Here is a 15,631-nt window from a genome sequence, read left to right as displayed (position 1 = left end):
TTATCCATTTACAAAATAAAAATAAGGAGAGGAAGGGCAGACTCTGAGGTTTTAAAACTTAATAAAAAGAGAACACACACAGATGCACATGATAAGGAGTGAAGGAACAAGGTAGAGAAGGGTGGTTGGTTTGATGATGCCCAAGCAATAGGGCAATCTGAAAACAAGCATTTACCTTATTTTTCGCTCCATAGGATGCACCGGACCATAGGGCGCACCTCATTTTTAGAGGAGGAAACCCAGAAAAAAAATATTTTTCTGGTTTTCCTTCTGTAAAAGCCCTGGGTTTTTTTTGTTTTGTTTTTTATTGAGGATCAGCTAAAAGTTTTGCAGCTTTTTTGCAAAGGCAAAATGCCTTTTTTTAAGGATCAGCTAAAAGTTTTGCAGCTTTTTTTGCAAAAGGAAAAGCCCTGGGGTTTTGTTTTGTTTTTTGGTTTTTTTTTGAGGATCAGCTAAAGGTTTTGCAGCTATTTTTGCAAAGGGGGAAAAGCAAAGCTCCTTTTGCAAAGGGGGGAAAAGCAAAGAGGAAAAGCCCCATTTTTATGGGGTTTAACTCACATTTCTGAAAAATCTTAAGGGAGCCTTTCTACTGTTTCCAGACAGATAATCTAATCAGGTAGTCACATGTCCTGGGGAAACAAACAACCTCCCTCTGCAGCACATTCAACAAAGGAGGGCGGGGCTGAAAGGGAGCCGGGACTCTTATCTCTCTCCCGATCTTTTGCTGATCAGCTGCTGAGCGGGGTCCTTTCAACACCCCCTTTTCTCTTTGTAAAATAAAAAGCACAATCTGCTTTTGGCCCCTGGGCAATTCAGCTCCAGGGACCACCATTCGCTCCATAAGACGCACAGGTATTTCCCCTTACTTTTTAGGAGGAAAAAAGTGAGTCTTATGGAGCGAAAAATACGGTAATATTAAACCCCAGGGATGTGCAGGCAATGAATTGTGGGAATACGCTCTGACGCCTCCCACGCGCGGCTGCTATCTTGTGCTGCCGCGCGCGGAGGAGAGAAAGGAGATCCAGCCGGGATCACGGAGCTGGAGCCAAGATCCCTCCGCTGTCCCAGGAGCGCGCCAGGAAGCCTGTTGCTAACGGCTGCAAGGCTGGTTTCCCGCCCGGAAACCCTCGTTAATGCTATGTTGCAATTGGTTGATGTTAGGTTGATGACGCTGTATGATTTTGTTAATAAATGGCCCCTGCCTCAGACAGAGGGTAGTTGGGAGAGCTCGCTACCAGTGAGCACACTTGAAACAACTGACTGCGGTCTTTTTTATTTGGCCGCCTTCGGCCACACCTTTTGCTATACTTCTTGTTGCCTGTCCTATCCTCTTCAGACCCTTTGCAACTTCCGAAAACTCCTCACGACCTTCAGGAAACCCTCATAACCAGCGGACCCATCATAACCAGCCGGAGCAGGCTCTCGGACCATTGGTTATCCCAGAAGCTGGTTATCCCGACAATGAATAAAGACCTAGGGCTTGAAACGGGGTCAAAAAGGACTTGCGGATGGAAAATGCACTTACAGGGTGAAAAATAAGAAGAAGGAGGAGGAGGAGGAGGAGGAGGAGGAGGAGGAGGAGGAGGAGGAGGAAATATGAGCCTCAGCAATAATGAGCATGAACAAAATAGAAAATTCTTTCCAGTAGCACCTTAGAGACCAAATGAGTTTGTTCTCGGTATGAGCTTTCGTGTGCATGCACACGAAAGCTCATACCGAGAACAAACTCAGTTGGTCTCTAAGGTGCTACTGGAAAGAATTTTCTATTTTGTTTCGACTATGGCAGACCAACACGGCTACCCACCTGTAACTGCAATAAAGAGCATGTACAGAGTGCACCTCCCTTGCCAGTGAGGAACCGCTGTATTTAATGAGATGTTATTTTTACATTTTATACTTCCTAGTCATGGTGGTTATATATTGATATTTATTGACCCTTGTCTCGTTTACGTTCCAAAGAGTTTGGGTTGATGGCGACTCATGGAGGGACCAATGAACTCGGGAGTTTGGGGAACTCTGAGTTAGGGCCATTGCTGGTGGGTCTTAGACAGAGGTGTTGCAACGGGCCCTGAAGCCCTTGTCCCTCCGTCAGACGTCCAAGGGTAGATTGTGCCTCCCTTCCTTTCCTTTCCAGAGCCTGGTGGCAATTACTAGTTGGAATCAGAGCGTCCCTTCTCCCTGGGAAGGGCCTCCTCTCTTTCTTTTCGACAACTATTCCCTTTTCTCATAGGCTATCACTGGCTACTTACCACAACGGCTATATTCTGCCTCTTCAGTTGGAATCAACCTACCGCTGAGAGTCACAAATGGGAATAAATGTCGCAGCCTGCAAGCTTCCCCGAAGAAGCATTTGGTTGGCCACCGTGAGAATAGGATGCTAGGCTAGATGGGCCAGATGACCTGAACCAGCAGCCAGAACATCTTCTGATGTTCTTACCCTTTTCATGCTCTAGCAGGTTGCTGCTGGGTGCCAATCTGGCCTTGTTGTGTCAAGGCTTCCCATCCCCACTTTGTTGGGTGGGGTACCGCAATCAAGGAATGCCCGGTGTGATTTGTTTAGTTGCGAGTTTTGGCCCAAGTCCGAACAGACGTGTTGCATTGACGGACTTGGCTGTGCACAGCCAGTAGATTTTGTGGTGGTCTGGACTGACAAGGCGGAGGAAGTTATGAAAGTCCTGGTGGGACGTCCTGTCTAGGAGTCCAGATGAAAAAGAGGTGTTAACGGTGTTGTCTCAGATAAAAAGAGAAGCTGGGGGGGGGGGAGGTTGTAGTTGAGAAAGTTTCATTCCAAGTGGGCCATGATGATGTTGGCATAATTTGCAGGACACCGATCTGAAGGTCTGTGCTCTTCCCCAAAGCTAAAGTAATTGTGGGTAGTTTTGAAGTTCTTATATTAATTTACTAGGTGCTGAACAGCTTGAGTCCAGGATAACTGAAGGATTGCTTATATCCCTGCCCAGTCACAGGGGTCTTTAGGGAAGTCACTGTTAGTGGTCCCTTGTGGCTCAGAAAACACGTCTCATATTTGTTGTTGTTACTCAGACACACCTTTCTGTTTATTTATCTATATTAAATGTGTATACCGCCCAGCTGAGATCAGACTTCAAGTAGTTTTCTCAGAACTTCTGTGGTGTCCTGTAGGTAACTTGGTTTGGGAAATGGAGTCTGTATACCCAAATGTGTTAAAAACAATACCTCATAGGTTCACACAGCAGACAATGCCGTTAAATTAGAATTAAAACGGCACCATCCGTGCTTAGTATTCTGTCGAAAGAACCAGAGTTATTTGTCCGTTAATTGCTCCATTCCCAAGATGGTCTTTAGAGTGGTTTACAGCTTTCTTGGTTATGGATGCATACGGTATCATGTTAACCGAATTAGTTGCAAAGTTTGTGTTCCTGAGCTATAAAGGACACATAAGCAACTTTTACAGAATTGTTCAAAGTGTACTGGCTTTGATTTTGTCCTAACCTTGTTTAAATTCTTAACAATTAAGCCTGTACTGTTGGTGAACTGCCTTGTATTTCTGAGTTTCTTTCCCCAACATTGTTTGGAGTTACATGTTTGTTTGTTTGTTTAATTTGGGCTGCCCGTGGATTGTCTATATAAGATTTATTGGTATTTCCACACAAAATAACAAATAAAAACATACATTCTACATATAAAACAAACCCACCACAAAATACAAATAACAAATAAGACTAATACATACCTATCACCTTACAAAAAGACTAAAACACACCAATCTGATTTTATAAACTTATTTCAAATCTTTCTTGGGGGACTTCCTCACGTTCTCTCTTCTGCGTTCAATTCTAATTTACTTTAGTAACTTTGTAACTATTTTAACAATCATTCACCATTATTCTTAATCTTCAATTAACATCTTATCTTATCTGTATCAATTTATTCATAACCATAACTTCTAATATAAAAAAACAAATTCTTAACTTCTTATATACTATTTTAACCTAACATTGTATAGCTATCGCCTATTATATTCACTGATTTCACTTCAAATGTCCAACTTTTCACGATGTTTCAGATAGTCTTTAAATTTCTTCCACTCTTCTTGCACCTTCTCCTCCCTCTGGTCTCGGAGTTTCGCGGTCAGTTCTGCGAGTTCCATGTAGTCAGTTAACTTCATCTGCCAATCTTCTACCGCGTGGATTGTCAATAAGCAAGGACTTCACCTCTGTCCCGGTCCTGGTCCTGAAATCATCCTCAAAGGGCACAGTCTTGCAGGTCCGGTTTGCAATTGCTCACTGCGTGTATAACTTGTTGCACTGAGACATCTACCCAACCAGAAGTTGTTGTTGTTTTTATGACAACCTTACATTACACAAATGCATGACACGACCAGTGGTGAGGAACTTGTGTCTCTCTAGATGTTATTAAACTACGACTCCCAGCATCCCTGCCCATGGGCCATTCTTGCTGGGACGGGGGGGGGGGGGAGTTGCAGTTCGGTGACCAAAGGGCCAAAGCCCCCCCCCAACCTGACTTAAATAAACTTGTCCCAAGACATAGAGGACTTTGTATATCATTTGTAACAGCTTGAATCAATACACTCCGAGCATAAATTCTTGATTTCCTTATAAAACAGCAGTATGAGGAAGTTGATTCATTTGTAAATCGACCTTACGACTTTTTATAACGTTGGGTTGTGATAAAATAATCTCTGTTCAGGGTTATGATAGAAATAGTTGGAGGGCAAAAAATAGAAACCGTTCCATGCTTGTTTTGGTCTTTCAGTTGGCTAAACCCGTTTTATTTTGATTTTACGTTTCTATCTATGTTTTCTGTTTCATTTTAAGATCTCTTTGTTTTATTTTTTGGGAATCGTGCCATTCGGATTCCCAGGACGACACCGACTTAACAGCATTTTGGAGCAGATTTGAAAGCATACACATTAAAGCCTACAGAAATGTACTTTAGGAAGCTTTTCGGCCTGATCCGTGTCTAGCAGCTCATTTGAGTCACTCAGTTCAACCCAAGCCTTCATTGCATTAGAGATGCTGGGTCTGACTCACCAGCTTTCGGTCACCCTCACATGAGGCATCTTTGAATAAGCTGACATGAGCTGAAGTAAGCTCAGTATAACTGGAAATCATGGGGTGGGAGGGAGAGAAAGAGATTTAAACCCCCCTCATCTGCCTCCATTGTTACTTTTTCCCCCTGTGCGCTTGTTAAATTATCTGCTAGCTCATTGCCTGCTTTGGTAAAATTTCCCCCCTTCATTATGACATTATGCTGCCCCTATGGGTTTTAAAAGTTTAATGTGCCGTAAGATGTTTTATAGGAAGCGATTAATAGATGGAACGAAATAAATAAATGTAGTAATTAAGAAGCAGCCATTTTCTCCCTCTTTTTTTGTGAGATACCTTTTGTGGGGGAGGGCACCTAAGCAGCTCAATTGTATTGTTTTGCTTTTTTGTGAAGGAAAGTGAGTCAGACTTTGCGCTTTCGTGAAGTTCCCATTTTCGAAATATTATTTCAAATTATTGTTATGGCTGCATTAGTTTATATCCCCTTCTTCCTCTGAGAGCCTCAGCGGTGGCCTTCTCTCTCTCCTGGTCATTTTATCCTAACAACAACAACCCTAGTCGAAACAAAATAGGAAATTCTTTCCAGTAGCACCTTAGAGACCAACTGAGTTTGTTCTTGGTATGAGCTTTCGTGTGCATGCACGAAAGCTCATACCAAGAACAAACTCAGTTGGTCTCTAAGGTGCTACTGGAAAGAATTTCCTATTTTGTTTCAACAACAACCCTGTGTGGTAGGTTAGTCTGAAAGATAGCAGAGGGCATAAGTTCACCCAGAGAGACAAGGGTGTGGATTTACTTAATTGTGCATTTGAAATAAACATTCTGCATCTGTTCCAAAGCAAATGCAGCGTAAAACACTGGTTCTAGCAAAATTTAGTTCATTTCCATCGAGGCGACATATATGGGGTTTTCTGGCCTGGATCCCATTAAAACTCTGGGCAGACCTCAGCTTCATCAAGCAAGCCCACTAGATGTGCCCTCAGACCAGCAATTATAAAAAAATGCTACAATTTAGGGCAAAACTATATTAACATTTTTAAAATGCATGCTTTCTCATATTCTTGCCCTCATTGTAAGCAATCACACATTAATAAACGTGAACGGAACAAGAAACAAAATTAAAACAGATGTAAGTGAGGGGAAAGCTGTGACGTCCCCCATCACACATAGGCCCAGACCACATCCACACTGTACAGTTAAAGCACTCTTATTCCACTTTTAAAATCATGGCTCCCCATTGCCAGAGGAATCCCGGGAACTGCAGTTTGTTAAGGGTCTCCTGACACCTCTTAGCTCTTTTAACAAACTACAGTTCCCAGGATGCTTTGGGTGGAATCCGTGACTCTAAAAGCGGGGGAAGAGCACTTTAAATGTACTGCCAGCTCAGAGCTTTAACCAGCTCATCCGAAATTTGGCAGTGGGGTAAAGTTGAGCCCAGGCTAGCTCTAGACTGCCTCTCACCCCTCTCCAGCTATAGGGTGAAGTTTTCTGTTCATGACGACTGCCCTGCAGGGCGGGACCGAGGTTTACCTGGAAAAGGATGCACACCATTTCTGGTGAATGTGATGGGTTCCCCCCTCCCCTTTTGTAGGTTGTGCAACGTTGGTGCACGTTTTAATTTGGAAAAATGTGATTTGCCTTTTTAACCCGCCTTCCTCCTTACCCTGTACATTACGACATCCCCAGCTTAATCTCCAGAACATTTTGTCCTCCTTTTCTTACCGAGACAAGTAAACACATCTCCTCGTGTGTTCTGCTCGTAGTAGCAGTGAATCAGTCACCAGATTCTTTCCTGCCAGTGGCACCAGCGCCATTGCGTTAATCGCACAGATAAATAGAAGGAAATCAGATATTTAAAGGGTTCTGAAAATGACAACTTTGCAGGAAGGACGACATCCGCCCAGGGTCTCAAGAGTTTTAATAGGTTTACTCTGCAACACTCTTTTATAGTCAAACTTAACGCTGTCTTTAGTAACAAATTTGTATGACCGACCCACCAATACAACCGCTGTCCTGAAGACCGCAGTAGGGTTGGAAGCAGAACTCCAGCAAAACGAACGCAGAAATGTTTGTACTTATAACTCAATATGGGGATAGCCAACATGGTTTCCCCTACCCCCCTGGTCGTTTTGGACTACAACTCCCATCATCCCCAGCTATCATGGCCAATGATCAGGGATAATGGGAGTTGTAGTCCAAATCATCTGCGGGGTGCCACGTTGGCTAGCCTTGTCCTAGACTGCCTGACCCCAGCTGTCTGGGACCTTGTTAGGGACTGGGGATTGTATCGGCTATTTAAACTGTTTTCATTTTATTCTCATTTTAACACATACAGCACCTTTATTAATTTTGGAAGACAAGTATAACATAACCCAAATGAAAAGTTGCAACCCACCCACCCTGTTTCGCTGTCCAGTTTGCAAGACAAAAGTAGAGAAATACATTTGCCAACTTTGAAAAAACGGCATCATTATAATCTATTATTATTATTATTATTATTGTTGTTGTTGTTGTTGTTGTTGTTGTTGAAATTATATCTGTTATGATCTCACTGTGAGTGCAGTAATTGCAGAAAAGAAAGATAAATGAACCAGACTTGAGTTTTCTTATTTGCTCATACCCCTCTCTCCTTTTAAAAAAGGGAGTGGGAGGGAGGAAGCCCCTTTTAGCCAGAGGAGGCACTGACAGGACTCTGGATGAATTTATCTTCTTCAAGGAGAGCTGTGTTAATCTGGGCCAAATCCAGGCTGTTGCATTTCTCTTGCATACCTTGTCTAGACTGGGGATAAAGAGTCACATTTTAAATGTGCTGTATAATGTGTCTGAACACTCAGCGCATCGGCGTGGCAGGTCGGATATTTTTACGATCCTTTTAAGCAAAGGTTGACCATTTAGCTGGGGCAATAGCAGCAATAATACTTAGAATGAGCATTTTAGATGGCTCAAAGCTGTCACAGGTACATTCTCTCTCAGTAGGCCTTAACGCTACAACAACCTACAGTGTACGTAACCCGAAAAATTTGGTTTGTGCATGCGCAAACTGGAAAAAAACAAAAAACTGCTTCTGTGCATGCGCAGACCGCAAAAAACCACATCTGCGCATGTGCAAATCGGGTTGCACTTCCAGGTTAGCAGAGTTCGTAACCCGAAGCGTACGCAACCCGAGGTACGACTGTAGTAAGGTAGTCCATTGCTGCTATTTCTATGTTTGGACATCCATCGCGGGGGTGGGGTGGGGACATTTGGGCCTGCAGGGACATTTGCTGGACTTTTTTTTATTCATTATGCTTATTGAACTAAGCTCCTGTACTTCTTGATTGTAGTAAGTAAAACATCTAAGTGGTTGACAAATATTAAAACTACCAATAAAAGCCAGATAGTTGTTGTTTTTTAATTGAAATTAGCAGTAAAAAAAAGAGAGAGATTAAAACACAGCAGCAGCTATGTGTCTGGGTAGGGTTGCCCAAACTGCCTGTTTCAAGCAGTTGCCTAAATAAGTACTGCCTGGTGTCCATAAGATTGATTTCTTATAACTGTGGAGCAGGTATTTTGTGGAACCTGTAACAATGCCAGTGGTTGAACTACAGCTCCCATCATCCCTTGCCCTTGTCCATGCTGATTGGTTCTGATGAGGGTTGGGAGTCCCACAACATCTGGAGGGCCACAGGTTCGTCAGCCTTCCTATCCCAGCAACCATCAATTGGACAAGGCCCTGTTCTGTGTTTAGACTATGCATGAGGTGCTGGACTATTATGGGCTGCCACAGCAATTGTCCCGAAGCTGTGGAATGTCCGCCCCACCCCCCAATACACAGTACCCCTCCTCAGGGCCGATTACAAAGAGACAAGATCGGAACAATAGATCTTTCGGAGACTAGCAGGAAGCCTGCGATGTAGATTTTGGTACATACCAAGAACAAAGTTAGTTGGTCTCTAAGGTGCTACTGGAAGGATTTTTTTTATTTTTTATTTTGTTTTGACTATGGCTGACCAACACGGCTACCTACCTGTAATTGGTACATTGGGTTTCTTTACTCACTTACTCAGCAGAATCAGTGAGCCATGCCCAGGAAACATGCATGGTGGGGGGTTTTGTGCACCCGAGGGGTTTGTGGGGTTTTCCTGAAGGAGCGTCTCCACCCCCATCATTCACTGAGGTCCTTCTGGCAGTTCCCTCCCTGTGAGAAGTGAGGTTACAGTGAACCAGGCAGAGGGCCTTCTCGGTGATGGCGCCCGCCCTGTGGAATGCTCTCCCATCAGATATCAAGGAAATAAACAACTATCTGACTTTTAGAAGACATCTGAAGGCAGCCCTGTTTAGGGAAGCTTTTAATGTCTGGTGTTTTATTGTGTTTTTAATTCTTTTGGGAACCACCCAGAGTTGCTGGGGAAACCCAGTCAGATGGGCAGGGTATAAATAATATCTCCTCCTCCTCCTCCTCCTCCTCCTCCTCCTCCTCCTCCTCCTCCTTCCTTATGAGATAGCAGCCATCCCTCACCCCCAGACCAACACTGCAAGCTGCTTTTTGAAACCGGAGGGGGTTTTCAAAAGCAGCGCTTGACAGGGAATGAGAGTCTGCTTTCTGTGAAAGTGAGTGGATTGGGGCCCAAGATCCACGCAAACTCTTGGAGGTGGCCAGGAGCTGTTTGGGTCTTGGTATCCCAGTCCAACACTGGGAAGGACTTTGCTTCAGTGGTAGAGCATATCTACCAGTACCTTGCATGCATAAGGTTCCTGGTACAGTATCTCCAGGTAGGACTGGGAATATTGCCTGCCTGAAGCGTGACTGCTAGTCAGTGTAGACAGTGCCAAGCTAAATGAACCAGTAGGTCTAACTCCATATCAGCCTGCGTCCCTGACATCCCGAAATAGAAATTAACAAAAAATCTCGAGGGTGGTGTGCACCCGCCGCTGCTAGCAAAATGTTACAATCGTTTACAGTTGCATGGTAGGCTTCCTAACCTACGACACAGGGTTGTTGTGGGGATAAAATGGAGAAACGGAAGCCTTGAGCTCTGTGGAGGAGAGATGGCGTGTACATACAATAATAATATACCCCACAAGCGTCCCGGGGGGAAATGAAATGTCCTGTTTACTTGCACAAGAGCATGGCGGCCATTTTGGGAGCCATGATTTCACACAGAAATCTCTCCCTGAGAAAGCTCTCCCTACAACCCGAAAAAGCACTTGGGGGGGGCACGATCTCACGCAGCACCCCAAAAAGCATGTGCAAGCATGGCATCCAAAAGAACACGTAATGGGGCTCCGTGATCTCATGCAGGTCATGTGACTCATGTAGGAACAGGGCAAGAAAACGCACATCCCAGTTTTGGTGGAACAAACCTTTCTTGGGCTTCATCTTTCTCTCAGCGGCACACACGCACAGCAATAAATACCAAGGTTGATTTTATTTTGTTTTTCGCCCTTCTGTCTTTTGTTTCAGATGCAATTCATGAGGGATCAGTCTCAGAGACTGACTCACCGGGCCAAGTACACTTGTTTGGGGGTGGGGGGTGATGGGGGAGCCTTCTTTTTAATGTATGGCTTTATAATGGCTGGCTGTGGTTTTGTGCATTTCTTACGAAAGACGTCTGCGAGCTGTTTCTAATCTGGGGCTAGCAAGAGAGAATCGGGGCAGGGTCTGTTGTTTGTCTGGGACATTGTCTAGCTGAGGTCTCCCCAGTTTTTGGAAATTTATGTGCTGTAACACTAACATTCTTGGGCACAAGCCTTTTTTAAATTAGGAGAAAATGAGAGCTCACATATTTTGTGTTGTTTTTCCAAAGGATTAAGGACTTCATAAGGAGACGTGAGGCTCATCTACTGCAGTAGTCTTCAAGCTTTCCAGACCCTGGTCCCACCATTAACCCAAACATGCATTTGAAGGCTTGTAGGGTGGTAGTGCTGTGTTTACGACCCACCTTGGTCTCCTAGAGGTTCCTGACCGACCACTGGAAGGTGAAGGATCCAGTTCAGCCTTGCTCAACATGGTATCTTCCAGATATTGTTGGACTGCAGCTCCCATCATCCTCAGCCATTGGTCATGCAGGCTGGGGGTTGATGGGAATTGGAGGCCAAAACATCTGGAGGGTCCCAGGTAACAGAAGGCTGATCTAAAACCCAACACCCCTATTTTCCACAGTGGCTATCCACATACCTCTGGGAACATAAGAGCCTGCTGGATCAGGCCACTGGCCTGTCTAGTCCAGAGACTTGTTCTTCTCATGGTGGACTCTTAGAAACCCACAGCATCACAACAAGAGCCCTTTTCCACTCTCCCCCCCCACACACCTTCAGCAACTAATACAAAGAACAAACTTAGTTGGTCTCTAAGGTGCTACTGGAAGGAATTTTATTTTTATTTTTGTTCTTCCTAATACTGTTTGCTGTACTTTGTTTTCTTCCTTGTTTGCTTGGTTTTTAATTGATCTTTGGCTGTTTTCTAGTTTGAGTAGTTAAAGCTGCTTTGAGGCACTTTTTGTAGAACATGATGAATAAATGCCAAAATTAATGATGATGAAAGATGTGTAAAGGTAAAGCGACCCCTGACCGTTAGGTCCAGTCGCGGACGACTCTGAGGTTGCGGAACTCATCTCGCTTTACTGGCTGAGGGAGCCAGCATACAGCTTCCGGGTCATGTGGCCAGCATGACTAAGCCGCTTCTGGCGAACTAGAGCAGCGCACGGAAACGCCGTTTACCTTCCCCCTGGAGTGGTACCTATTTATCTACTTGCGCTTTGACGTGCTTTCGAACTGCTAGGTGGGCAGGAGCTGGGACCAAACAACAGGAGCTCACCCCGTTGCGGGAATTCGAACCGCCAACCTTCTAATCAGCAAGCCCACGAGGCTCAGTGGTTTAGACCATAGCACCACCTGCGTCCCAAATGTATAGACTGCCCGAAAACATGGAGGTTCTGTTTACGGCTGCGAACTGTTGCTAGGCCTGTGATTCTCCATGGACTTGTCCAGTTTCCCAGTGGCTGTTTGGCATTAATCAAGTTATGGGGAAATTCTCCATGTTATCTTACTCCTTTTTCTCTCTTTTAACTTTACAGATTCCAAACCCTCTTTTCGACTTGGCCGGGATAACATGTGGACATTTCCTCGTTCCCTTTTGGACGTTCTTCGGCGCCACCCTGATTGGAAAAGCAATAATCAAGATGCACATTCAGGTAATGGCGCTGGCGTCTCTTGCAGAAACACTGTGCTTCCATCCGGGCCTTTTCACGCACTTCCACTCTCAATCGTAATTGCTGTTTCCAGACAGTCTCTGACACTGGCTGTGTTAATGTTGAGCACTGATTGGAATGTGCCAGTGATGTCACTATCAGACCTACCGTTCTTCTCTTCCCATCCACCACCACCCACCACCACCCCGTCTCCTGGGGCAGCCTAACGCCTAAAAGCAAAGCATGTGCAAACCTGCTTTGCATTTTGCCTCTGCCGTGAAAGCATTAAGTGGCTCAACCTTCTTCCCACCACCCCACTTCCCCATCTGCAATAAAGGAAACAATAATATTAGTCATAGTCGGTTTATCTATATGCCACATTTTCCACAAATACCTTGTGCCCTGAATGGTTTGCAGAAAACGAACAATTGAAAGTCTAATAATTAGCACAGTACCCATAGCTTTTAATAAAAATCATTATGTCTTGTGGACCTGTGTCTTCTAGGGCAGTGTTTTTCAACCTTTTTTGGGCAAAGGCACACTTGTTTCATGAAAAAAATCACGAGGCACACCACCATTAGAAAATGTTAAAAAATTTAACTCTGTGCCTATATTGACTATATATAAAGTAATTCTCTGGAATTTTTCAATTTTTCCCACGGCACACCAGGCAACATCTCGCGGCACACTAGTGTGCCGCGGAACAGTGGTTGAAAAACACTGTTCTAGGGAGACAATCCTCTCTTTACTATATGCAGTACGTATAAATATTGATTGTAATTGAAGTAAAACCCGATTCCCCTAATTTGTAGTGCTGGTTGACCAAAGTTTGGGATATAGCCTACAGGGTTAAACTGACCAAAATAATCCAGGTCAGAGAGGGTAGGCAAAATGATAACCTTTGAAAAATAACCTCTTGAAAATCATGCTCTGGTGTAACAAGGTACAAGGAAATTTGAATGCATATGTTCTATTGAGATTACTTTAAGACCTTTAATTATGTACTCTGTGAATATTAGCTGCTGGTTTTCCCCTAGCTTAATTAAAAGAAACATGATTTGATAACATTTAGCTATCGTATGCATGTTGCATCCTGTTAAAGAAAAAGGTCATATTGGGGGATTATAATACCTCTACAGTGATAGTTCAACCCTTTCATAACATCAAAAGTGTGAAAATGACAGAGGTGGCCAACATCTTGCCTTCCAGATGTTAGGCTACATGTGCCATCAGTCCCGGCCCACACTGCCCAGACAATCGGGGAGAATGAGTTCACTATTAGTCAGTAGGATAACTAAACATCTATAGGCTTCCCTGAGGATAAATAGTCTGGGGGTGGGGGAACCTTGCTCTGGTGAGATAAGTTTTAGAGGACGTGCTGTTCCGTAGTTGTTTCAGAATGTCATTTATAATGATCTACACCCACATGTGGTTTTGGGGTGGTGGCGTGAGTGGATTTCCCAGACTATTCAACGTTGGGTAAATCCTGCATCTGTCATAAAAGTGTGAGCTCCCGCTCCTTACTCCCGGCTTTCAGCCAGCGTGGAACTATTATCTTGTGTCTGTTTATCCACACTCAATGTGGTACAGAGCCCTAAACTTTTCTAGTGTGTGTGTTTATTTTTTTCTGATGTAGCTGAGGATTTTAGGAAATGTAGCTGTCACAGAAGATTTACAGTGCAACCCCCTGCCCTCCATGCCAAACAGGAAGCTTCTGGGCTCAGCCCAGCAGCTCGTTTTACTGTTGCGTTTAATTGGCCTTTAAATCTGCACCGCAAGATCAAGTCCCGTGTACTGATGGCGAGCTGATTCTCAGAGTGCGGGTCCTTTATGGGGCCAAATTGGATCCCCCTAGGCGCGTGAAGCAGGTGGCTCAGGGATGCCGAAAGGTTTGCAGAGCCAGTGGCCTTTGCGGTTTTGATGGGCTCCCATCAAAACCCTATCTAGCGAGGCTGATGGAGAGGGCCACATTTAATGGACGCTCTGCACCTGAACGGGCTTTGAACTTAAACTTGTGACTTGTGAGATCCTCCTTATTTCTTGACTTTTAGCCACACCCCTCTCCTTATGGTGTGTGGACTGCCCCCAACTATGTGTGCATGCAAGTGATTTGTAGTACAGACAGCGCCACTCACCCCCGATTTAGTGAAAGGGAGGCAGGGGTGGGGAGATCTGGAGGTGGCCCAAACCACAGAATGCTCCCTTCATCCTTGATTTATGGAGTCTAGTGCCCTTGCGGTTGTATCTGTCACTGACACAAAATTTCCCCCTTATTTTGTTTTATTTTTAAAGTTGTTTTTCTCTGAATTCCTTGAGCAAAACAATCCGTTTAGAAACAAAACAAAACTTGGATACCTATTTTAAGAGGACAGATGCCTCGTCAAGTGATAAGCTTGCTTCTGGATGGCACAAGTCCTGACTGCTAGTTGGGTTAAAGTATTTTAAATTCTCCATATATATATATATTTAAAAAGTACTATGCACTTTAAAAGGAACACACGCACAAATTCCTTTTTTATGGATTTGTTTTTGATATGTAGGGATAATTTTCCCTCAGTCGCTTTCCCATGGTCTGATATAGTACTGTCCAAGCATACTTTTACCATGTAATGAGCTTTTAGTGCAAAGAGCATCTTATTTTCCTGACCATGGCAGATTTTGATCCATCCAATGGCCAGTAAATTAAAGGCTTTAAACCATGAATAGGAACAACCTGTGACCCTGCAGGTGTATGTTTCGATGCCAGCTCCGTTCAGGCCCAGCCAGCATGATGATCCGGTCAGGAATGATGAGAGTTGTGGTCCTGACATGTGAAGTATTACAGGTTCAACGCCCCTGCTTTAAAAGCTGCTTACGTTTCATTTGCACAGTCTTGAATTTTGCTTCTATATTTTGCAAAACAGCGGTTTTTGCACCCCTTACGATTGGACATGCTGCCTGAAGCTGATAGTAGTTCAACAACATTGGGGGGGGGGGTGTCATAGGTTAGCAACTCCTTGTACAAGAGGGGGCAGCAATGGAAATGCTTCACAGTCTCCCGGTGGCCCATTTCACACACTACACAGTCCTGAGGGGTATTCACGGTAAAGGTCACAGCCATTTTGCTCCTCTCTTGGTCATCCTGTTACTGTACTAACCGAGGGCTAATCCATGGTTTGGCTTAGCACTGAGTTCATGGTTTGTCTCAAGCCAGACAAAGCATAAAGGGTAGCCAAGGTTTGTTCTTAGATTACTGCTTGGGGTTATCTGGAGGTGAGGCAAACCTCGCACCACCCAGATTCAGATGTAATGCTAAACCAAACCATCATTTAGCTCCAGGTAATTAGGTCCATCGTGTAGCATCCATGACTTTTACTGTGTGTACCTGCCCACTTGCAGGTACACACAAGTGGTCTAAACCACAGAGCCTAGGGC

At 44.4% G+C, this 15,631-nt stretch overlaps 1 protein-coding gene across 1 annotated transcript in view; it reads left to right on the top strand.

The window, feature by feature from the left end:
• Positions 1–15,631, top strand: part of VMP1 (vacuole membrane protein 1) — a 106,718-nt gene that overhangs the window by 66,282 nt on the left and 24,805 nt on the right. The window contains exon 9 of the mRNA XM_033171435.1: positions 12,104–12,220. Coding sequence (XP_033027326.1) covers positions 12,104–12,220 — 117 coding nt within the window. The remainder of the gene's footprint in view (positions 1–12,103; positions 12,221–15,631) is intronic.

The sequence above is a fragment of the Lacerta agilis genome, chromosome 15 (assembly GCF_009819535.1).
Source record: "Lacerta agilis isolate rLacAgi1 chromosome 15, rLacAgi1.pri, whole genome shotgun sequence".
Classification (NCBI taxonomy): Eukaryota; Metazoa; Chordata; class Lepidosauria; order Squamata; family Lacertidae; genus Lacerta; species Lacerta agilis.
This window is presented reverse-complemented; position numbering and strand designations above follow the sequence as displayed.